The sequence below is a fragment of the Mustela erminea genome, chromosome 1 (assembly GCF_009829155.1).
Source record: "Mustela erminea isolate mMusErm1 chromosome 1, mMusErm1.Pri, whole genome shotgun sequence".
Taxonomy (NCBI): Eukaryota; Metazoa; Chordata; class Mammalia; order Carnivora; family Mustelidae; genus Mustela; species Mustela erminea.
The window spans coordinates 27323634-27349166 of record NC_045614.1 but is presented as its reverse complement, the minus strand read 5'-3'; the positions used below and the strand labels follow the sequence as shown (position 1 = coordinate 27349166).

Here is a 25533-nt window from a genome sequence, read left to right as displayed (position 1 = left end):
TGTTTGATCCATTAAGCTGTTCTGCCTTAATATCTGGAGAAAAGAGATTAGGCAAAGGACATCAAGTTGTAAGGTTACTTTTATTTAGTTTTGTTTTATCTGGAATTATGTTTCCCTTTTTAATCATGATCAAGACTCTGTGTGATTAACTAGTACTATACCCAAGTGTATGCTACCTTTTTTATTTAAGTAGGCTTCATTCCCAATATGGAGCCCAATATAGGGTTTGAACTCAGAACCCTGAGATTAAGACCTGAGCTGAGATCCAGAGTCAGACGGACACGTAACCAACTGAGCCAGCCAGGTACCCCCTGTGCTACCTTATTTTATGCTCAATTCTTTCTATCTCTTAATTGCCCTACTAGATTGTAAAGTCTGTGAAAGCAAGGGCAACATCCCACTTGTCTTTGTGACATACTGTGTTAGGCTCCTAAAAATGTCTGAAAATCAAAGAAAATGAGTGGCTCAACTGGCTTCATGAGGGAAGAACTTGCCCGGGAATCTGAGCACAGCTGAATTGTATAGCCTTGAGCCCATTACCTCCTTCCTAAAACAAATCCAACTGATAATGTCTCCCTTCTTTCCTACAAGGATATTTTGAGACAAAATTAGGTCATACGTAACATTTTGAGGCTTTTGGAAATAGAATGAGATAAGACACTTGTTTCTCACATGTTGTATAATTTAGTTAGATGCCATCTTGTGCTACAGTCCCCTTTCCTGTGAAGACTTTCTTATAAGCCTTCTTTAAAAAAATAATAATAATATGTAATTTAAATGATTTTGCCTTTCCAGTGATTTTAAAACGGTTTAAGAGATTACAAATCAAGAATGTATCAGGGGACCAAGTTAATTACCTGTCTCTGCCACCAGTTGCTCTATTCATGACCCTGGAGAAAGTCACTTTTTCTCTCTGCTCATTTTCACCTGCTCTTCCAGTGTGTTGTCGGAATACACTTTTAGTGTTGTAGGAAGTAAATTCATGGAAATTTCGAGTTCTGAGCAGACTTAGCATCAACAGTTCCTAGCCCATAATAGGATCTCAGTGAGTATCTGTTGAGTAAACTAATGAATGAACCAATCAGTGCATTTCCACCACTTCCGATGACGTCAGCATTCCCGGCAGGCACCATTTCCCCAGCATCTGCTTCCATACATCCAGTGCTAGAGAGAGCTCACTCCCTCTGAAGTCCACTCATTCCCTTTGTCAACAAATGTAATGACTATCCAGTGCCACCTTGGACTCCTGCGAGGCGTCTTCCAAATCTGCAGGGCAGTTAGACACCCCCATGCTGTGTTCCTCAAGCATCTTAGACACATCTGTGTTGTAGTATTAATCTGGGTACATATAATACTCTGACTTCTAATGCCTATTACGTCTCCCTCTCTCTACTGTGAGCTCCATGCAGACAGAGGGTGCCTTATTTTCTTTACACCCCTGCCTCCTGACATAGTACAGAATAGGTGAGAGACTGGGGGGCAGTGAACAGAAAATGAAAAGGAAGAACGCTAATAACAGGGAGCACATGTATTGACAACCAACTCAGTGGTCCTCCTAAGAGGGAGGTACTCACCCAAGCAGATATGCACCAAAAACCATCCACTAGGCTCAAGGAAGAAAATGTTGAAACTATTTCTATTGTTTTTTAAGGTCAACCATTTTAATTTCTGTTTTTACATGTTTTATACTATGCATACCAGTTTAATATAGCTATACATGTGTTTAATTAAAGGAAAATATATTAGAAGGTGCATATTCAAATGCTTTTTTCATAGAGGTGCACACCATAAGTTTGGAGACCTTTCATATAGCTGTTCATCAGGTATTATGCTAAGCATTTTGCATGCATATTATTTCATTTATCCCATTGAAAATCATGTGACATATATACTGTGATTCCATTTTGCAGATGAAGAAACTGAGGCACGGAGAGGTTAGATAATTTACCCAATCACATCCAGCTGGTAACTGGTGGGACGAGGGCCCAGGCTCAGATCCTTCTGGCTTAACCACTGTCCATTCTCTCCTGTTTTCTGTCCTAACACCTATGGTTGTACTTGAGGCAAAATACAGGTCTGTGGATTAAATACATGAAATGAATGGATGAATTAATCATACTGAGTACATATTAAAGCTTTCTCAAGAAAAACTGTGAGAATGAAAATAAAATTTCCTTTCTCTTTGTAAAAGTGTGTTGGCAGCAACAAGCCAAATGACATGTCCAGGTGACACATTGGAACACTTCATTCCATTTCTTGACAGAAAAACTGAAGCGAAGCCCAGCAAGTCACTGTTCTATGCTGAGCCCAAAGTCAAGCTGCTAGTCTTGTTTTTACATTTGATGACTGAACTACTTTGTTTTTATTGAGCTATAACTCATATACCATAGAATTCAGCTTTTTAAAGAGTACAGTTCAGTTTTTAGTATATTCACAAAATTCTGCAACAACTGAATTTCAGAACTTTTGCATCACCCCCCACCCCCAATGAAACTACACACCCACTGGCAGTCACTCCCCTTTCCTGCTCCTTCCACCCTGGGCAACCACCAATCTCCTTTCTGTCTGTATGGATTTGCCCATCCTGGACATTTCATATTAGTGAAATCATACAGTCTGTGACCTTTCGTCTCTGGCTTCTTTCACTTAGCATAGTATTTTCAAGGTTCATCCACGTTGTAGCGTGTGTCAGTACTTTGTGACTCTTCATGGGCAAATTACATTCCATTGTACAGATAAACAAAGATCTATCCATCAGTTGATGGACATTTGGTTGTTTCAACCTTTGGGCTGTTATGAAAAGTGCTGCTGTGAACATTTGTATTCAAGTCTTTGTATGAACATATGTTTTCAGTTCTCTTAGAAATATGCCTAGGAGCGAGTCACTGGGCCACATGGTAGATATTGAACATTTTAAGGAACCACCAAACTGTCTTCCAAAGTGATGGCGCCATTTTACATTCCCACCAGCAATGTGTGAGGATTCTAATTTCTTTACAGCTTCACCAACCCTTGTTGCTGTCAAACTTCTGTATCTAGTGGTTGTGAATGAGATTTCATTGAGGTGCTGATTTATATTCTTCTAATGACAGTGAAGTCAAGCATCTTTTCTTGTGTTTATTTTTCCCCCAATTATTTCTTCTAAATTTAAATTATTGTTCTTTTTCTTTTTCTTTTCTTTAGTGCCTTTCATTGGAATATAAATTTCATTCTTCTTGTGATATCTGTTTTGTCCTAGGAACTCTCAAAACATATTAAATACTTAAGAAATCTCCTGTTAGAATTGTGTAGCCTCTCAGGGTGCCAAGCTGCTGGAACCATGAGTTGTAAAAATTTAAATGAGTTTCCACCAGAAACTTTCCAGAAAATCTCTATATTATTAGATCACAAGCTTTGATAATTGCCAAATTATGATAATGATAGCACTTTATTTAAAACTCCATAGACACACCAAGACTTTTTTTTAATTATATTTTCTTAACTTTTTACACTCCTATGAGACAGAAGAGAAGAGAAGGCAGTAGCTGTCTCAAAGGGTCCTCCAAGAAAGTAAGTGTAGAGATCTGAATATCTAAAAAATTCTAGTGTGTCATGAAACAAACCTTTTCTTTTCTTTTCTTTTCTTTTTTTTTTTTTAATAAAGAGGGAAATGGAGGGCAGGGAGGGAGAGAGAGAATCCCAAGCAGGCTCCATGCCCAGCATGGAGCCCTGTGCGGGGCTCGATCCCATGACCCTGATATCACCACCTGAACCAAAATCAAGAGTCAGATGCTTAATTGACTGAGCCACCCAGGCACCCTATGAAACAAACCTTTTTGAGCACAACCCATGTTTGCAGATGGATAAGAAAATTTTAAGATTATTAGGAAGTTAAATGGCAGTCCTGGATGTAAATCAGTACTCAGATGTGATACTAACATTTCAGCGACGTTGAAATTAACCTTTGCTATCAAACTTGGTTTAGAGAAAGGAAAGGTTTTGAAAATTCCATATGACAATTTTTTACCTATACATTGAGAGAATATTTACATTAACCTTCAAAGATTTGTAGTAGTATTCTTGGGGGGTGGGGGGAGGAATGCCTGACAGATTACTTGTATAGTAAAGGCCTTATCAGTGTGTGTATTATAGTTGTGAGTTCTTTCTGGCTTTCAGAACTTACGTGTTCCCATCTTAAGATTAAATTTTTTAATGGCTTTTATCAACATTAGTCATTCTCAGTCTCACTATAGGTTAAACGTATTTGGCCGTAATGTTCACAGTGATAAAATTAACCAGTATTCTTGAAACTGGACTTTTGTATGAAAAATGATGTTTCTTTCAAAAAAAAGCTTTTTGAATTTTTGCTTAGTCAAATACAGTTCAGGCCCCAGGCATGGGAAATGCAGTGAGTGTAAGACGGTCATTATGTTTGCCTTTGCAGAGCTTATAGACCACCTGCAAATGCCAAATACCATTAGGTAACTGCAATTGTGATAAATGCTAAAAATGAACACCTTCGGATTCCATGAGAGCACTTAGTGGAGGGGTCGCCCCAGTTGTGATTGTCAGAAAAGGCTTCCCTGGGAAATGACACAATGTGGGACCTAAAGGGCCCCTAGGAGTTAGCCAGCGCATACTAGCACTAAGGCAGACAGGAGCCTGATGCTCTTGAGGACTTTAATGAGCAACAGTGGGGCTAATATGCCCAGAGCAAAAAGACAAGGTGAGGCAGGTGGGGCAGGCATTGTATAAGGGCACTTAAGAATCTGGGCCTCGGTCAGTGGAGAGCCACCGAGGGGTTAAGGCTGTAGAGTAGCATGTGTTGATGGTCTATAAATTCGGAACAGGCACCTGACTCTGTCGCTTTCTTTTCTTGATCAGGAATATGACTGGAGAAACTATCAGCCCAGCCAGATGAGTGAATCTGAGTTGCAAATGCTGGCAAGCCTGCGGCGGCAACAGAATGAAGAACTGGAGGACACGGGGGCTTCCCACGTCCTGAGTGCATCCCAGGTTGACAACTGTAACGTCAGCATTAGTACCAGCAGTGACGACACAACCACCTGGAACTCCTGCCTGCCACCTGTGAGTCCAGGGCTCTGGGTCTTTGTGTAACACCTTAACGAGGAGCAAACTTCTTTCTAACAAAGCCCAGCCTTGCCTGGGAAAACTAGCGCCAACATGAGAACCCTCCCCATGAGAAATATTCAGAGCCCATTCAGGAGCACCTGACTGGCTGAGTCAGTAGAGCAGGCAACTCTGGATCTTGGGGTTGTAAGTTCAAACCTCACATTTGATATAGAGATTACTTAAAAATAAAATAAAGAAATAATCAGAGCCCATTCTGGAATAGTGTTTCAGGCCTGAGGGCCTTGTCTTTTCTTAAACTGTCTTACCTTCAGATAATGTAGGCTCATTGTGTGCTGATATATACCAACGTATACTGAAAGCGAAAAGGAATCATTTTACTGTCAATTCTGGGTCTCTCATGGCACCTGCAGCTCCTAGCATAGGCCTGGCACATCGAGAGGGCTCAGTATTTGTTAAATTAATGAACAAAAAAGATGTTTGCTGCTCCCTGTGCCTGAGGGCCATGATAGGTACCACAGACAATTCAATAGCTTATCTTTTCCCATATGTTTATACAGTTAAAGCACTTTTAAATATGGCCCATCATCCTCACTATGGACCAGCAGAGGAGGTGGAACAGGTCAAAGTCTTCCTGCCTTTCAGGTGAAGAAATTAAACTCTCCTGGACCCAAGCTTCCATACCTGGTCAGTGGCAGAGACCAGAGCGGAGCCCAGTGTTTTGACTCAGTCTGTTTTCTCTCTTCTGGCCTTGGGGATCTTATGGCTGAATTGGAAAGACAAAGTGGAAACATTGATAGAACAGTCTTATACAGCTTTAAAAATGTCGTAAGTCAGAATAGTAAAATTAGTGTTTTAATAGTGGTAATTAAAGCTACTATTTCTTTAAGCACAGAGATATTTTAAGACCTCCATAGGCCCAAGGAAATTTCCTTGAAGTGTACTTATATTTACCTATAAGGCTACATTCAACATCAAATGAAACAAATTAAAATCCACTTTCATCCAGCAGTAAATATTCCTTTTTTACTATAAAATTTTTGAAGGGAAATATAAAATTAAGTAACTTTGATTTATATTTATACAAAATTGGGTAAAGGCTGAGTTCAAGTGTAGTTGACAGTGGATAACATATGTTTTATGTATCTAATTAAATATTTATTAATCTTACAGTTTTCTTTCCAAGCAATTTTTTTTCCCCAAGTTTCCAGCATCTTTGTAGATGTTCAAAATCGCAGCAGCTCTGGCACTAGGCCTTCCATGTGTAATCGAACTCAGTCTTTACTGCTGTCTTATGTGGTAAGTGCTGTTGCATTCCAATTTCCAGATGAGAAAATTGAGACTCTTGAGTGTAGTGGTTCACACTTAGCTTGGCAAGACTCCTCAGTCTGAGCTTCTAATCACCATAACAAGGTGACTTCTTGGTGTGTGACTTAATTTGTGAAACAGAAGCCACAGACATCCAGTGGATGGTGACCTTTCTGCTCTGGAGATTACATACACGTCTTCATAGAAGAATAATTCAGATTGGCTCTAAGGAGATTTAGGGAGGAAAAGATGTTTTCATGAGTGTTTTTTATCCCTACTTTGCCCATTGTCCAGGCTTCTCTTGCCTTAGTTATGTTTTCATCAAACTAAGTGGCCAAGCATACATAAGGCCTCCAGCAGCCTTGGTGCCAAAGAGTATCTACCCATCCAACAAAAATACCCCTGTGTGCTGGTTACTCAGAGTATCCTTGTAGCCAGATCTAAGAACATAAGAGTAAGTTGCAGATTTTTGCCAATGCAATTTACAATGGAATTGAAATCTTGCCTTTCTTATAAAATATTCCTCAGCAGTCATTTAAACAGAAAGTAAGAAAGAGAAAAGAAGCCTCCCGAATGAGCTCATTCTGTCATGAAGTAGCTCAGAGACCAAAGGGCAAACTGAGGAATGATTATTTATGGACTGAAAAGGCTGAGCTCTTGGTAGCCCCGGATACTGTGTTCTCATCACTGTCCTGTGCTGGCAAGGACTAAAGTCCTCATACACAACAACTACTCCACTCTATAAAAGTAAACAGCCAAAAATAGCACCATTGGTAATGAACTTAATAACCCCTCCATTTGATCAAATGAGAAATTGAAAACATTCTATTTGTTAGACAGAGAAAATAATTGAAAAGCCCACCTTTGGTATTCATAAGATATGTTTATTATTGCATCAAATTCACTCTATTTCAATATTGGAACTATCACCAAATGGAAAATTGTGTTTCTTAATGAACTCTGCATCTTGTTGCTCATATAGAGTTTAAATAGAGCAATTTACAAGAACCATTGTGGGCTTTCTGAGAGTGCATGCCTTTCTCTTTAGAAGTTGTACAGGGAGAGTGAAAAAGAAGAAATGAATAATAACTTTATTTATTACAAAGATACAGGCTTTTCATGTATCTCAATGGCGCTGCCATCCACAGTGGCACTCCACCAGAAATTCGGAGTACTTCTCCACTTCTCCCACCCCTTCATTTCCAAATCCTAAGAATCCTCAGGATTTTACTCCTCCCCGTCTAACAGCATAACCTTGGCACTTTATTTTTCATCCACTTTCCCTCAGTAATCTCCTGGTACCTCTGTACCTCCCATCCAAGCACCTGATGGTAAGGAACATCTGCTCTGAGGTCAAAGGGCCAAGGTTCAAATCTAAGCCATGACCTTGTAAACACTTGGCACTGTATCTGAGACACAATAAGCGTTTAGTCAATTGAGGTTAGTTCTCATTATTATTATTGTTATTATTCACACTAGTGAATTTCATAAAGCCCAGATCTAATCTTACCTCTTCCCTGCATAAAGCCTTTCCTAGTTCCCATTGGCTCTTTGATTAGGCATACAGGGCCCCCCATGATCTGAGTCCCTCTGCCTCCTCTGGCTCATCTCTCACTGTTCCTCACCTTTTACTCCATGCTTCAGTCTAAGTTATAACTTCCTGAATGCACTCAGCCCACATCCTTGTATCTTGTACGTACCTGATGATCTCTCCAGACATAGCTCCAGCCCACTGTAACCCTTCTCCAGGCCTCATTGTGAGAGACAGACCTTCCTTTCTGCCACTAGAGCCAGGAATATCTCAATGACACTCTTGTTCCTGAACTCAAGTTCAGTTGCCTGTCACTTGGAAGATCATTACTCAACAGAGGAGTTTGGGTTAGAAAAGACTTTCAGCTTTATTCGGGAGGCCAACCACCTGGGGAGAAGGCCAACTTTTACCCAGAGGCCAACTCCAAAATTTCTGCCTAGCCCAGGGGTTTTTAAAGGGGTTTAAGGCAGTGGATCAACAAAGGGAGTAGAGTGGCCCATGCAAACTTGATGAGGCCAGCTACAGACATTAACTCAGTGCTCGGGGCTTATGCGAGGGAGTCTGGCTCTCATTTCCTGATGTGTAGAAAGACTGTGTTCTTCCCACAAAGGAGGCTGAGGTCTGCAGACACACAAAGGGAGGTGGTAAAGTCATTTGTGTGACCTGAAAAGGAACAACATCTTGCTACAAAATTAATGGGCTCATCAGAAAGCCAAGGTGGCTCCCAATAGGCTTGCTGGCCTCTGTGGCCTGGGACAGTTCTGGTCCATCATGCTTCAAGGCCAGTGGTCTACAAATCTCAAAGAATGGAAGTTAGTTCTGTTACAGATCAAGGGCTTTCAGTCAGCAAGTAAGGAGTATGTTAACTTGAAGCAACCCTTAAGACAAGCTAGAGTGCTGTTAAACTCATGTAAACTCTCACCTCAACCCAGCTTATCTGTCTCACATTAATTCATTCCACATATTTGGGGTGCTTTTGTTTTGCTTTTGCTTTTGCTTTTGAGTGGTACAATAGGCTGTGAGCTATGCTGGTGATAAAAGTAAAGCTTGACCTGGCCTTGAGATGTTCCCCATATTGGAGAGAGGCAGAGAGTCAACATCTCCCTGTAAGTTGGGGCACTGAGTAATGACAGAATAAAGAGTTTTATAATATCTTGTAGAAGAGAGGCCCACGTGAGAGAAAGCAATTGATTCTACCTGTTGGTTTCAGGGATACTTTCACAGAGAAGGCTACAGTTAAGCCAGAGTTGGAGAATGAGTGCCAGCTCATCATGTGGTAAGAAGGGGAAAGGAATTCCAAGTTCTGAAAGGGAACAGAAATAAATCTTTTGGAGGCGAGGGTGGAGTCTCTCCTTGAACAGGATAATCTCCTCTTAGTGTCCTTGTTTCTCCATCACCTTGAACAGAACCTGGAAGGAGTCTCTGCTTGTCTCACCTTCTCCCCGCTAGCCAACATACACACAGTAGGCCCCCATACTCTAGCTATATCACGCAGTGTGCCTGTCACTGCCGTGCCCTGTGTCCAGATCATGTCAGTCAGGTCATTGCTCATTGTGCTCTTCCTTCTGCCTGGGGAGACCCTCCATTCCTCTTCTCCACCTGGAACACTCCCTTGTTTTCCAAGGCCCACCTCAAACACACCGCTTCATGAAACCCTTTCTGATTCTCCACCACCCTGCAGAGAATTATTCCTTCTTTGGGTTCCCATTATCTTCAGTCTCAGTGTTAGCACTTACCACATCAGGGAGCCATTGTTAGCGATGTGCCTGAGGCCTGGTTGTTACCCCTTGAAGGCAATACCGTGCTGAGCACAGTGCCTGGCATGAGGTCACACTCAGTCATCTGCGGTTAGTCATTGACTGAATCAATCCGTAATATTAAAAAGATTCCTTTTTTACTCTACAATAAGGTAGTTTTCATCAAAATTCCAAAATAAACCTCAGTTTTGCTTCGCTTAAATAAACTCTGAGTGATGCAGGTAATATTTTACATTCAAGACTTGATAAATGATATTAAATATACAGACAAAGGAAAAATCTCTCTCCAGAGAAGGCCTGATGACCAATGGTTTTTTGTTTTGTATTCTTTTTGTTTTTGTTTCGTTTTGCTTTTTATTAACTTATAATGTACTGTTTGCTTCAGGGGTACGGGTCTGTGAATCATCAGGCTTACACAATTCACAGCACTCACCATAGCACAGACCCTCCCCAATATCCATAACCATACCCTCTCCAGTGTCCATAACACAGCCACCCTCTCCCTACCTCCCCCACAGCCCAGCAACCCTCAGTTTGTTTTGTCTCTTATCGTTTGAGTCTCTTATGGTTTGTCTCCCTCCCAATCCCATCTTATTTTTGTTTTTTAAAGATTTTATTTATTTATTTATTTGTCAGAGAGAGAGAATGAGCATGCACACAAGCAGGCAGAGGCAGAGAGAAAAGCAGGCTCCCCACTGAGCAAGAAGCCCAGTGCAGGACTCGATCCCAGGACCCTGGGATCATGACCTGAGCCAAAGGCAGCAGCTTAAATGGCTGAGCCACCCAGGCATCCCCCCAATCCCATCTTGTTTCATTTTTCCTCTCCCTATCCCCCACGACCCCCCCCACTCTGCTTCTCAGATTCCTCATATCAGAGAGATCATATGATAATTGTCTTTCTCTGATTGACTTATTTCGCTCAGCACAATACCCTCTAGTTCCATCCACGGATGACCAATGGTTTAAGAAGGAGATTTAAGCAGGTCTCATTCAATTTAGCATCTTTACCTAATGACTTCACACACACTGATTTCTGAAACAGAAAGCCCATGCCGAGTAGAATGAAGAGTCTTTAGCAAAATCTATTGTGTTTACTACAAGCTCTGATTCCTCAGCTCTCCTCAGCATCTGTACAGTTCAGAGTAATATGTACTGTTTAAAAGGTGTTTAGATATAATAAATTAGTCATTTAAAAGTGTAATTAAATGTAACCATATTTCTCATAGCAAATTGGCTTTTGTAGGCATCTCTTGCTAAATAAATCAAGCCTACTGAGAAATCCATTGGCCTTTGACAGACAAATTTTTCAAAGTTTCTAACTTAGAACCAAATTCAATTAAAACAATACTTTACAACTTCTGTGGAAACCAGGCTACAAGTAATCAATTTTGGAGAGTTTCTGTTAGGAGTAGCCCTCATGAGATTTATTCAAAAACTCGGCTCTAGGCAGCCTGAGGAAGGGAGCTAAAAGTTGCTTATAATGGATTGTTAAGTGATTTTTATTTTGGTGAGGGCTTTTGATTGACAATAGCATAAAACCCTGTCGTGTGTGTGTGTGTGTGTGTGTGTGTGTGTGTGTGTGTGTGGTTTCTTTTTAAGGAAAAAGAGTACCTATTAATGGAAACAGCTTTTTGCAGGGCCCAAAAGAATCCAGACTCTACTTCAGCCAACCTGAGCTCAAATCCCAGCTCTGTCGTTTACTGGCACAATGGCCTATAAAATGGGAATCATAAAAGGGCTTCCTCATACTGGCATGGTGAGAATTGAATGAGTGCAGGGGATGTGTGTGCCCAGTGCCTAGCAGAGTAAGTTCCTAGTTGTTACCTGCTGCTCCCCCGAAGTTATTCTCCTCAAAGGGCCACTTGAGTGATCAGAAAAGATTGCTAGGATATTTCCGCTTTTTGTGACTACTGAGGGCTATAAGGAGAGGTAGAGGTTCTGTTGTGCTTGTCTTGATGTGAGCTTAACCACTAAAATCCAGACTTATCCCCTCAGAGCTTTCAAATAAGCCCTTTAGTTATTTTATTATTTCAGTATTTCATTATTTCTCTGTCCTGCCTCTACCTGAGATTCAAGGAAAGCATGCCTCCTGTACACTGTATCTTGTAAGCTGAAACCCTAAAACCATCATCCCTTCAAGTTAAGAATTCCCGTAATCTAATATCCATAATCTAATATCAAGCACGTAAATCTCCTCAGCTTCTTTAAAAAAAAAAAAAATGTTCTCGTGTGCATCCATCAACATGGCACACTGCAGAGCATAATATTTGGAGAAAAACAAGGCAAAATGCACTTAATAAAATTACAAGCATATGGTGAGGTTCTCAGACAAGTTATTTATGGTCTTGATTAACCTTGCAACATTTTTGCCATTTTCATAGGTTTTACATAACACCATGAAAATATTGTCTTTACCTTTTAACATGGCAGGATTATCTTATCTCCTGTTCTTTTATTTAGCCTTCACTTCCCTCTCTCAACCCCCAAATTTCTAGCGGCTTGATCACGGGAAAGCAAAGCTGCTTGTGCTCAGTGGCAAATTTCAGTTGTTCCGGTTTCCTGACGCTAGTGCATAGCAACAGCGCCACCAACAGGACAAGGTCCTCAGTTTCTAGGATCAGTTCCATTTCTTCGCTCATTAGCATATCCTCATTTTACGGGATGATTGCTGGCTACTACGTGTCCTATATATAATATATTGGCATTTCAGGCTCTTTATGGTTAATAGGTCTTAATTTGTTCTGATCTACAGATTCATTAACTTCTCAGCTCTCTTTGGGTGTAATGAGTTTTCTTTTAATTCTCCTGAACTAAAAACGTAAGTAGTTGATTGTGCTAAGTGGCAGATAAATCAGATGAGCAGATGTTCTTATACCACTGTAGAAATGATATATGAAAACTGATATTAGAGTCAGTGTAATACTGAAATGTATGAGTTGTTCTGTGTGTAGTGACTATGAAAGTCACCCCATGAAATAAACTTCCCTCATTCTCAAAGTATTATCTATTATACCTTATGTTTGTCCCCAGTTTAGCAGCTTGGCAAAACTTGCTTTTTAAATTTCAAACATATAGTGATATGTCATAAGAATGAAATCATGAACTTAATTTATGGTGAGTAGGTCGTCTTATAGATCTCAAATAAGTATTTCAGACTTTTTTTTTTTTTTTTTTTTTGCCATAACCTGAACTGAGTATGTCATACGTGTTTTCAGAAACTTTGGTCTTCACCACTGTAGGCGAACCTCTGAGTTGGATTAAGCACTACAGCCTAATGGTTAAGAGGGTAAAGTGTGTTGAACTGGGTTCGAACTCTGGCTCCACTCTTTCCTGGCTGGCATGACCTTGGGTTAACATCCAGTGTCTGAATTTCCTTTTCTGTTAGACGGAGCTGTTAATCCTGTCTGTTCCACAGAATTGCTGTGAGGAGCAAATGAGATAATATCTACCAAGGATTTAACGCTGAGCCTGTGCCAATTAAATGTCAGCCAGTGCTATGATTATTGTCTAGCTCTCTGTAGGTATTGGTTGCTCTTCTTTTGCTGCTTCTCCTGGTATTCCCTGAATATAGCTAAATTCCATAGTCAAAAAAATCATTTTTTTTTTTTTTAACCTGGTGCTTTCCTCGGCTATTACATACCCAGGATTAGTACAGATAGGTTTACTGCTACATGTGTATCGAAACAGATCTGTTTCCATGTGTGGATGAGGACATCTGGCTTCAGACAGCCCATCATGTTCCCCCACCAATCCCACCCCACTGTGTTCGGAGAGCTTTTAGAAACCATTAGGTACATTCTCCTTCATTCTGATTTGGATCTAGGAAAATAAAAAGACCTCATCCAAATGAAAGGTCTGCCCTTTCAAAGCATCAAAGCAAAGTTATCGGAACTGAAATACCTTAAAGGGACTTTTTAGCCACATCATTGCCATAACCCCTTCCTGTCCCGGAGACTGATTATGAAATTAGGAGACATGTACCGAGAAAGGGAATTGGGGCCACCCAGTTTTGTATGGTACCCACTCCAGAACAAGACTTGGGTCCTTCCCCAGCTGAGCCCCTAGCAGGTGGGGCACATAAGGCCGTGGGTAGCAGTTATGTGTGGCAGTCAGAAGCTCTGCCCTGATGCACCACCATTAAATGAAAGTGGCTTAGAATAGAATATTTGGGGGCAACAACTTGGTAATTCGTTTTTTTCAATACCAAAAATTAAGTTAAGGAATCAGGTGTTCAGACTGAGTTCCATTACCCTACAATTATTTTAACAGGATTTTTTTCCTTTACTTTTCTGTTCCCTCGTGTTAGCACCCTTTACTAATTCTGAAACATTTCCACTGGTTATTTTGTTTGTTTGTTTTCTAACACTTAGAAACCACGATAAATGTGAGCCTTTTGCTGACTGTGTTCTCTTACTCTCTGCATCCCTGGATCGGTTTTATACAGCAGGAGGAAATGTGGAAGGGTCACTCTGTGTAGTCAGAGAGCAGAGTCATAAACAAGTCAGGATTCTGTAGCCATTTCTATTCTCCAGAGGATGGAATAAGTCATTTGGAATAAGGGGGTTGGAGACAGGTGTAAATAGAATTAATGGTATAAAATTAAGAAAATGGAAATTTACCGAATACCAGAACTGTGATGCATAGAGAGTTATGGAAATGCCTCTGGAAGCAAATGGAGTAGAGGCCCTTTCACTGGAGGCTGGAGTAGAGCTGAACTACAGGGCGAATACCAATGAACGTATTATCAGGAGTATTTCTGCACCAGCGTGAGATGCTCTAGAGAACCTGTTAGGCCCTTTGCTTGCTAATTCCTTTTTTGCTGTGAAATAATAAAGCCTAAATCATAAAACTAAATTTCACTTGCAAATTGCTGGAAGTCTTATTTCTCCAGTGAGATCAAATATGTCTTATGACATGTTTTTCCTTCCACTGTTCTCCCAGCTGTTGTTTCTTATTACTGAAATGGTGATGCATTGATACCAGTTCAATTACCAAAGTATCTGAGTACATTTAAATTCATCGTGCATCACAGAGAGTCAGGCTAAGTGACTGTGATTATCAGACAGGGTGTTTGATTTAAATTAAAGGAACACTTCCAAGAGATTATTTATAGAGGAAGACAGTTTACGCTAAAGAATTCCCATGACCCACATCTTTTAATATTTTAGGAGTTAAAAATAGGAGTATCTGGAAAATAAGGAATATGTGCTCTGTATGGATAGGCACCATTGCCATACTATTTCCCTCCATTAGAGTACTCAACCACCCTATGGGTGAGAAAAGCTTAACATGAACCCTTTTGGGTTAGGAAGGAATGGAAATCCTTTCAATGCAATTCAAAAATGTATACGAAATTACATCTTGTAATAAAATGAGAATGTTAAAAATGATTTTCGTATTAGAATTACATGGCTGTTAACCACATAAGAAAAATCCTGCGAGCTGATGTTCAAAAGAGAATGTGTATCAGATATAATGGAATTTTCTCCCTTTTGGAAACAAAGGAAAAACATCAAATTCCATTGAGGCAAGAGTTTAAAGCTTGTTTTGCGATGGAGTTGTTAAACGATGTTTTGAAATAGTAACTTAAACGTTTCTCGCATAGGGAGAATAAAGTTGAGATTTCACATTTTTGTTAGGTACTGGCACCATTTTTTTCAACTCACTGATTAATGCTTGAGTTTTTATTACACACTTGGGAAAATGACCACTCAGACCTAAGATTAACATGTTATAATTCCATTAGCAAAAATGCAAGTTATCCTTGCAAACTTCCTAATGTGGACACATAAATATATAATCCTTATCTCGGGGTCTCTTGATTTATTGCTGATACTGATGAGGGAGCAAGAGGCTGGCTGAAGACAAAGCAAAAGCTGGCGCCTTGCACCCCCCCCCCCTTTCATCCGCTCCCCTCCATATGTGTAGCATTCCTCAGGCACCCCTGACCGCCATAAAACGATAAATAGTTAACTTGCAGAGATCACAGTCCTGCAAGGTAGGAGTCTCCCTTGGTTTGCAAATATCCTTGAGATTTACAACAAAGAAGTTACCTTATCAATAGCCCAATCTCCAAAGACACAGAACTCAGTTCCTCAAGCCTAATGTTACCCTCCCCTCCATAAAAACCGAAGGAGGTGGAAGTAGAAGGAAAAGTAAATAAAGTTAAATTTCTTCTAAACCTAAATCTTATTAACAAGGATGCTTGATAGCAGGAATGGAACATTCCACCAGACTTCCAATTGTCTTTACTCGATAACAACTAAGCCTTCAATATCCTGATAGTATTCTTTGCCCCAATAGCCCTTCTGAACACCCCTTTGTCCTCACCTACCCAACCGTGGGGTATATAACATGCCCACCTTCACAACCCGGGGCGGCTGCATCTCTGCCTGCCCACGGGCCCTGTCCCCGTGCTTTAATAAACCACCATTTTGCACCAATGACGTCTTAAGAATTCTTTCTTTAGTCGTCGGCTCCGAACCTCCTCACCCCACCGAACCTGACTTAGGTTCTGGGACTTCATCAATACCAGCTGTGCAGCACTGGTTCCATGAGATATCTGTTATTTTACTGTAGCGGGAAATATCAGTGAACGTTAACAGCGTAAAAACTCTACAAGGATGGAGAGCCCACATATGAACTTTAATTGCACCATAGATGCTATCTTGTGCAGTGACTGGCCATTAAAATAACCTGTTTTTTCTCATGTCTACCACCTTGATATTTGCTGGATCTTCCAAACAGCCTGTAGGTCGTCAGTGAACTAAACAACCCCTTCTTGCAGATTGTTCCTCTGGAAAAAACGGCAGCAATGAGAGCACATGGTGTATGTAAAGAACATTACCCTGTTTAGTAAAATGTTCTGTCTTTTTTTACAGCCTGTCAACCAGGGGCGTCACTATCAGAAAGAAATGAATCCACCTTCTCCTTCTAATCCCCGGTAAGATTCATTAATAAGCTAAATGTCTTTTTTTTTTTAATTATTTGAAAGATTGTGCATTTTTCTTGGTGTCACGAAATTGTTTTCCAAAACTTCTAAAGAGCTTCCAAAGTTCTGTTCTTTAGAAGGCTGAGTTCAGTCTACTTTTCTTATGTAGACTACTAGGGTGTGGCAGTTAACAGTCTACCTAGGTTTAAATGGCAGCTCTGCCCTTTTACCAGCTTTAGGACTCTAAGCAACCATTTAACTCAGGTCAACCAGGCATCATAATTACTCCCTGTTCTTTCGGGATGATCATATGAATGAAAACACGAACAATTCTTAGCACAGTTTCAGGCACACAGCAAGCTCTTTTTAAATGCTAATTTATTCCGTATTATTCTATTTGCATAGATACTTTATTTTAATCAGTATGTGAAGTTTAGTACCTTTTAGGCATGAATCATTTGGTATTATCCAGTTCCTTTAAATTTATCAAGATGGCATATATCAGTTCAAAGGCCATTCTCTTTTTCCAAAATTTCAGAAGTTAATCCCAAAATTATTTCATTATTTCCCAAATGTCACTGGCATAATGAGTCATTTGTCAGTATAGAAAAATCTCATTATCTTAGGCTCACTGAAGACAAGCAAATTGGAATTTGTGTTTTTGAAATATATGTAGGAGTATATGATTTTCCAGAAAATAAATTTGTTTATCAGCACAACTCAGTATCATTTTATTACTATTTATTAAATACTAGGAATTTATTAAAAATCAGTCTATTTTGAATTTCATCTACAGGATCTTAGTTATCGTAACACATCTCATTGTCCAGCTCTCTCACCTGTACTAAGGTTCATCCCATAAAATGGGCCAAAACACCAGTGTTAGTATTGTAGCTCTGGCTCTAGAATGTGGTCTTTATTTTATTTTATTTTATTTTATTTTATTTATTTATTTCAGAGAGAGCTCTAGCAGGGGGAGAGACAGAGGGAGGGATAGAGGCAGACATCCCGCTGAGCAGAAAGCCCCACACAGGGCTCGACCCCAGGACCCCAGGATCATAACCTGAGCCAAAGTCAGACACTTAACCTACTGAGCCACCCAGGCACCCCTAGAGTATGGTATTTATTACACAGAGAGTGAATTATAGTCGAACATATCAAAAACAACTTAGCTAGTCTTAAGAGAGAGACAGAGACAGAGGGGGCAGGAGGGATTTGTTTAGTAACAATACAGGGCTGCGGAGCGCCTGGGTGGCTCAGCGGGTTAAAGCATCTGCCTTGGGCTCAGGTCATGATCTCAGGGTCATGGGATCGAGCCCCTCATCAGGCTCTCTGATCAGCGAGGGACCTGCTTCCTCTTCCCTCCCTCTCTTTCTCTGCCTGCCTCTCTGCCTACTTGTGATCTCTGTCTGTCAAATAAATAAATTAAATCTTTTTAAAAAAAGAATACAGGGCTGATCAGAAAGGATGAATACTTAACATTTACATTGACCCTGGAGGGTATTATACTGAGTGAAATAAGTCAATCAGAGAAAGACAATTATCATATGGTTTCGCTCATATGTGGAATATTAGAAATAGGGCTGAGGACTGCAGGGGGAGGGAGGGAAAACTGAATGGGAAGTCGTCAGAGAGGGAGAAAAACCATGAGAGACTCTTAACTATGGGAAACAAACTGAGAGTTGCTGGAGGGAAGGTGGGGGTGGGGTAATTGGGTGATTGGGTTGCGTGATGTGATAAACACTGTGTTATGCACAACTGATGAATTATTGAACTCTATACCTGAAACTAATGATGTGCTATATGTTGGTTAATTGAACTTCAATAAAAATTTAAAAAGTATACAGAGCTACCCTGGAACAGAAGGGCAGCCTGGCCTCAGGAAGGGAATAGAACCACAATGCTGAGAGGCAGCCAGGTGGTATCCTCACTCCCATCTCTCCTTGCTTCTTCCTTCCGTTCCACTGTTCTCTCTAAGCCAACAGCTTTCTGTTTGCAGTCACATATGGCTATCTGACAGCTCTTGAGTTTATATGTTACAGTTCATAGCACATCCCAAGCCTGACAGGCTATGTCTGAATCCCAGTTCCTACTTTCCAGGAAAGAGAATGTGATTGGCCTTGCTTGGGCCAGGTGTCCACTTTCGGTCCAGTCAGTAATGAACAGCCAACTGAGCCATGTAAAACTAACATGGCTGCCGGGAGACCACCTACATGGCTTACAGGACTTTTAATGGGGCCCAGAATATTGACAGAAGTAGAGTAAATGTTCTTTATTAGTAATCCCTTCTAAGTGTTCCCGGTCTATACACATGATCTGGTCATTCTTTATTAGTAATTACTTCTAAGTGTTCCTGGTTTATACACATGATCTGGTCATTCTTTCATGTTATCTGGTAGGGGGAATTGCCCCTGTCATAAATAAATATAATAAGGAGTTCAAAATTGAGTTTGTAATTTCAGAGTATATAAAAAGGTATTTCAACATTCTTAAAATCTTTGAGCTCATAAGCTCTTTTAATCTGTGTATGAATAAACTTTTAAGGTAACTGGAAATCCAGTTTTGATTCAAAGTGTAACAATCAGTATTTGCAATCTGAACAAATGAATGTGATAGTACAGATGTATTAGAAAGTGGAGACTTTTGTTTCAATAAAAGGTAAAAGGAGAAAGAGGACCCAAGTCCCATCCTAATTCTCCTACTAACCCAGTGTCTGATCTCAGACAAGCCTCTCAACCTGTCCAGACCTCAGCAATAGTATGAATGCCCTCGTGTGTAAAGGAAAGGATTTGAGTTACATGCTCTCTCAGGTCACTTCCAGCCTTGTGATTCTATGACTTTGATGAGACTCATGCACTCTACAAATGAAACCCAGTTCCACCATCAGAGGGAACACTGCCCTACCTAGGAGACATACCTCATAATAATTGTATTAATTCATTAATGTTTAGATGTAGTACTATGTAACTTTAAATATCTCTTCTAATATTTGATTCCCAAAGATGGAATATAAGAAAATTAACCAATTTGCATATTTTATTTGGCCAATTAAATGTTCATTCATTTAGAGAAAATTAATTTACATTTTTACACAATAAAGTAAAAAGCCAAATTCCAAAGCAAAGACAAAATGCTGTCAGTCCCATTTGTCAACAGGTTATCCACCAGTTTCTTAGAAAATTATTATTTAGCTGTTCAGAAAACTTGTGGATTACATGGTTTGGCTCTTGGCTCCATAAATCCAGCAGCTTGAAAGAATTGGCGGAGAGACATTATTGGACCGTAAATAAAGACAATGATAAAGTTATGTGGTCAGCATAGATCATCATATAAAAATGGAATAAATTAAATCATGTAATACATGTAAGTTAACTTAAAATTAAAAACATGACTCTTAAGATTTGTATTTATTATATTTCTTACAAATAGTATCCCACACCTAGACCCTAAAACACAGAACTCTGAAATTTAAACTTAAATTTAGAAGATACTGATAATGAACATTAAAAAAATATAAGAATTGAAAAGTCTTTCACTCACCCCTTGGATAAACAAACATCTAACCTGAATTCTGGATTGAAAGTTCTACCAGCAGAGGCTCTGAACATGAGAAGCCAGGAGTCTTTGATTTCCTGATTTGAGTGTTACTGTGATCAGAGTAATGCAGACATGATGGGGACGAGAACATGTGTGTGTGCAGGTCCTTCAAGACACCACGCTGGTGCCCTGTGGGAGCGGAAGTGGCCACGTCGGCCTCAGTGAAATATCTGCAGCTATTCCAGAGAACAAAGATTTGTACCCACACTCCTACTCCTATGCACACTTGTACCCATACTCACGCCCACACATGCATATATTTAGAATCAGTTTTCAGTTAGCTTAATTAATGTCACAGAACAACCAATATCCCCAAAGTCTTTCATGTACATTTTGCTCTGGGAAGACTTTTCTTTCTGCAACATAATTACCTTCTTAGTGTTATGTGTTTATGATTAAAGATAGCATGCAGTTCACAAAGCAGGCAAATTTGGGTTTTGAAGAGTTGACTCTAGGATGCCAATAACTAAAACACAGCATATATTCATAGATTGTTTTCCTCAGAGTCAAAGAAGCCACTTGCGCTCACAGAGCAATGCTTGACATTGGATGGAAGTGGGAAACAAGGGTAATCATTTCCTGAGAAGTTCACGGTCTAGAATTGAAATCCACGTGGTTCACTTCATGATATCCCCTGGTGTCTAGATTTGCAACAAAGCCATTTCCCTTCGTATTGTTAGGCCTGGGTCTGATGGTTATTATTTTTGCGTAACATGCTGACTGATATTTCAGCAGCGTCTCAGATTCCAGGGCCCTTGCCTCCAGTGTCCACCCACGCTGCCTCTTGGGGCACTGACAGCCTCTATGACAAGGTGCAGAAACAGCTAACATAATCTAATACAATTTAGAGGCGTGTTGGGTAGGAGGAAACAATTTCACAGTTCGTTCCTGTTGAGAAATGTCTCCTAGCATGTAAACGTCCGTGCTTCCAAATGGAGCAAAATGGATGCTGTTTGCAGCCTTAAGTAATTTCTTTGAAAATGCCATCTATTGGTTTGTGGGGTTTAGAGCTCTCCCTTAGGCACATCCATTTATGTGTTTATGTAGATTCGTCAGAACGGCTCGAGATATTTTTGTTCAGAAATGGGTTTTATAAAATAAGCTGTGATTACATTCTGGTTGTCTGTTCCTGTGGATGGAGTCGATAACCAGTCTTTCATTTCAAATGGTGATTATACTTGCTATTTTTACAACTCATTGGAAAATTAGGGGGAGAAGGGAAGGTAGTCAGAGGCTCCATAAGGTTCTAAATGTTTATGGAAATAAACAGTAGAGAAAATAATCCCCGAATGCCCAAACAGTAATGAATGGCATGGTTTTTTCCAGTGTTTGCTTTATGATTTATTGCTTATCTGTAGATTTTTCAAATGTCATCACCGATTGTATGAAGACTTGCATCCTTTGCCGCTTTGCTACATGTTTGTGTGATATAAACATACTTATAACTATAATTAGATGATAAAGCCCTGCAGACTTTGACAAGTGATTAATAACCACTGACCCCGGTTCATGCCAGCTCAGCCGGCCTGACTGAGGCAACTGGCCTGTCATCGTAACCTACAAGTACTACTCTGGACGGATCTCTGTGGCTTCATTTTTCTTTTCTCCCCAGTTGTCAGGACTCAGCCTGATGGGTTTCTCTATTGCTTAAGCTTTTTTTTCCCCCCACCAACACAAAAGAGAGAAAATGTATAGATGAATTAAATTAAATACAGAACTTGCATGTCATGTTTCTCCCGAAATGATTAAGTTTGGATAATTTTAAAGCAAGTAAGTCAGATTTTTAACAAATACTCCTCCTTCAGACCAAACCACAACAGAGGATTTCCTGATTAGCCTCGCAAACGGTTTCTCTGAACGTTGTGTTATGGTTGTTTTCCATTATCTACATTTTTGCATTACATCCTAATGATCTGTTTATAAAACCAAAGGCACCAGTTTTTACTTTCATCATTTCTCTCGTTAGCTTAAGAAAAGCTGTCGGTATTGCTGCCTCTCATTTCACACTCCCCCATTTCCAGCACCTGCTCATCTGCAGGCTGCAGTTCTCCGGACTCGGAAACCCAGTCTGGTTCTCGCTCCTTGACCGCCATTGCTGCTCTAGCTGTGGGTTCCCCAGAAGGCAGGGTGGCATCATGTTCCCTCTCCTCCCGGTGCTGTTCAGCTGGCCTGGCTTGGGTAGGAGCTCAGATAACAAGGAGAAATGAAAGTCTTAATCCTGAATGTTAACCTGTTAAATGTCAAGTTTTTTCCTACATCTTTGCAAGAATTACCCTTTCCTTTCCTGAAAATAGGATGACAGTGGCATTGCTTTATTCATAAGCAGGATAGTGATGTGTTTTTATGAGAGGCTCTTGTTTGGGCAGTTTACATCTAATTTCCATGCATGTTCTACTCCCTGCTGACCAGAGATCCCTAGACACTGATAACCATTAGAATGGCCCTAATCTTTAATACAGAATATAATATATATTATTTATACAAGTTATTTAATAATAATAATAGCTTCCAATACCTTCTATATTCTAATGACTCTGAAAGTTATATGTCCAGTCCTGACCCTCCCCTGAATTCCAGACACATCTGTCCAAGCTGCCAATTTGACACATACCTACTTGGATTTAATCCAAGTGTTCACAACAACTTGGTTTTTCTCTCCCTCTACACATCTGTTTATTCTTCAGTCTTCTCTACCTCAGAAAATGTCACCATCATCCCACTTTTACTCAAGACAGAAAGCAAGAGTGCTCCCTGCTTCCTCACCCCGACCCATTTTGTGTCCATCCTCAGTAAATAGCGCTGGTGCTCCCTCCAACCAAAGCCCTTGCCAGATCCAGCCTGTCTCCGCTGCTGCAATCCCAGCCAACGTTGCCGTCACCCCTACCAGGACACATGCCATAGCTTTCCACCTGCTTTCTCTGCTCCTTTGGCCCCTACTGGAGCCCAGCATGGCCCCATGGAAAACCTCCCAGAGGTTGCCCACTGCTCTCGGGGAACCGAATAGTAGTCTTTACCCTGCGTGCTACCATCCAGACTGTCCCTCATACCATTGTGTACCCTGCTCACTGTATATCAAATACCATGGTCGTGTCCCTTTTACTTGGACGCTCCAGGCTTGATTCCACTCGAAGAGCTTTGCATGAGAGGCCCTCTGATGGGAGTTCCCTCACCCCAGGAAAGACCCTAGGTAGCAGCTTCCTCCTATATCCATGTCATACATACACACATACATACATACAGCTCCATATACATGTCATCACCTCAGAGAGACCCTTCCTTAGCATCCAACCTAAAATAGCCCTAGTCAGCCTCATTATATTATCTTTTTTTGCTTTTACTACAGTACTCCTCACTACCTGATATCTTCTTGCTTGTTTGCCTACTGTCTACACACACACACACACACACACACACTTCCAAAATACACTGGAAATGTAAACTGCCTGAGCCTTGGGACTTTATCTCTCTCATGCTCACTATATACCTAGCTCCTCAAACAGTGCCAAACACAAAGGAGACACTCAAGAAATATGCGTTGAACTTGTTGACCCTCACTCACAGAAATGAATTTCCCCTGTCTCCCCTACCTCGCCCTAGATTTAACTGCTAGCCAGAACCCAGAAGTACCTGCATACTTTTCTCCCTTGAGGGTGTCTGGAACCTGGCCCTGTTCCTACATGTAGTAAATGAAATCTCTCTCATGAAGTTGTTTAAAATGATCCCTTAAAAGATAGCCACAATCTAAAGTCTCCAGTTAAGTATCATTTTAAACCTCTCAGCAGAGGCAAGTTTTCCGAAACTGAACTCCTATGTTTTGTTTTGTTTTGTTTTGTGTATTCTTATTGGAAATTGCTTATCTGTATTTGCCTACGCATGCCTATTTTGTGGAGTCAGGAGCCACTTGCTAGAAGTCGCCTTGGGTTGCCCCTGTGGCAGAGGTATACCTGACCTTGGCCAGGCCAACAGAATCTGGACAGGTAAATGGAAAAGAAGCAAAAAAGCAAAAAAGACAGAGAGACGGGGGGAGACAGAGTCTTGAGCTTATGGTGCTGATGCCCTTTAAATTCCAGTGACTCCTTGTTCCTCCTGTTCGTGAAGAGGTCCTTAGTCCACTGGTCAAAGCTTTACAATAGTCTTTAAGAACACTTGATAGAAAGAGGACGAGTCCTTCCTTCCTAGTTCTACAAGCAAAGTCCTGGCTTAGAGTGGCTTCTCCAGCCTCTCTAGCCCTGCCATAGAGAATACTCAATCCCTCAGTAATCATCCCACTTCTTTCCTCTGACCACTCAGAACCTAGGACCATGCCTGGGCCCAACTTTGAGGCTACCCTTCCCATTGGGTTCCAGCAGTTCACCAAGGGTGCTGCCCCATCGCTTCTTTCTCCTCTGCTCTTGGCACTTGGCTGCCCAGCCCACTTTCGGTCCTGGTTCTGACCACTTACTCTGCCAGAGCCGGTGAGCTCGGATTGCACACCCTCTCCAATCACCTTGTTCCAGGACCTAACTGGCTAGCACCCCTGCACACCTGAACAAAATTTCTTTTTCTTCACTTGCTCTGCTTGTTCACTCTGGCGCTGCCAGCCTGGGCATCAGCTGACCCCACTCTTCAGTTTCTCAGCTGAGATGTCTACCTGCTGTCTGACTGGATCTCTTGGGCCCCTGGGACTCAGCATTTCAACCCGAATCTCCTCTTTTTTCTGTTGTACTTCATGAGAGGATCAAAAGCCATTAGGGCTGGGGAAATACTCATCAGTATTTTAGTTATTGTCATATTTTCCAAAATTGCAGAGTCAAGAAACCTATATCCGTAAGAGTTATAGAAAACAGATTGCACCCTCCCCCCTCACTTTTTCCCAAAGCTGCTGTATCTGAAATGATGGATCCCTGAAAATTCTTAGCATTTTTAACTGGCAGGATGAAGAGCTCCTGTGATTCACTGGGCCTCCCCAGCCACTGTTACCCATCCACATGATGAACTCAGATTACCTTTGGCCCAGGGTCCAATGTAAAGAAGGTAATTACCAAAGCAATTATTTACCACTCTAACACTTTACCATTTCAGCTTTTAATTAAAAGATTCAGTTTTTCCTTCTAGAGTAATGAGCACATTTAAAAAGTCGAAGTACTAATTCCAGTTTATAACATTCACCTCTATTCTGAACGGGAAGGGAGGGGATTGCAGGCTGAGGCCCAGAATAATGACATGAACCTAAGAAATGGAAGACTGTAATTATGGTTCAGTGGCCGGAGCCAGTCGCATCCATAGACTGACTGCCCCATCATTCATTCTGTAAACCGATGCAGAAAAGCTTCCCTTGTATTTAAATAAGGAACCTCTAC

At 40.8% G+C, this 25533-nt stretch overlaps 1 protein-coding gene across 8 annotated transcripts in view; it reads left to right on the top strand.

Annotated features, from left to right (window-relative positions):
* C1H3orf67 (chromosome 1 C3orf67 homolog) overlaps positions 1 to 25533 on the top strand; it is a 247862-nt gene that overhangs the window by 183436 nt on the left and 38893 nt on the right. For 4 of the 8 annotated variants that reach the window (XM_032323904.1, XM_032323895.1, XM_032323934.1 and 1 more), the window contains 3 exons: positions 3505 to 3549; positions 4864 to 5067; positions 16548 to 16609. In XM_032323904.1, the coding sequence (XP_032179795.1) occupies positions 3505 to 3549; positions 4864 to 5067; positions 16548 to 16609 (311 nt within the window). The remainder of the gene's footprint in view (positions 1 to 3504; positions 3550 to 4863; positions 5068 to 16547; positions 16610 to 25533) is intronic. The other 4 variants (XM_032323954.1, XM_032323924.1, XM_032323913.1 and 1 more) reach the window with 1 other exon arrangement.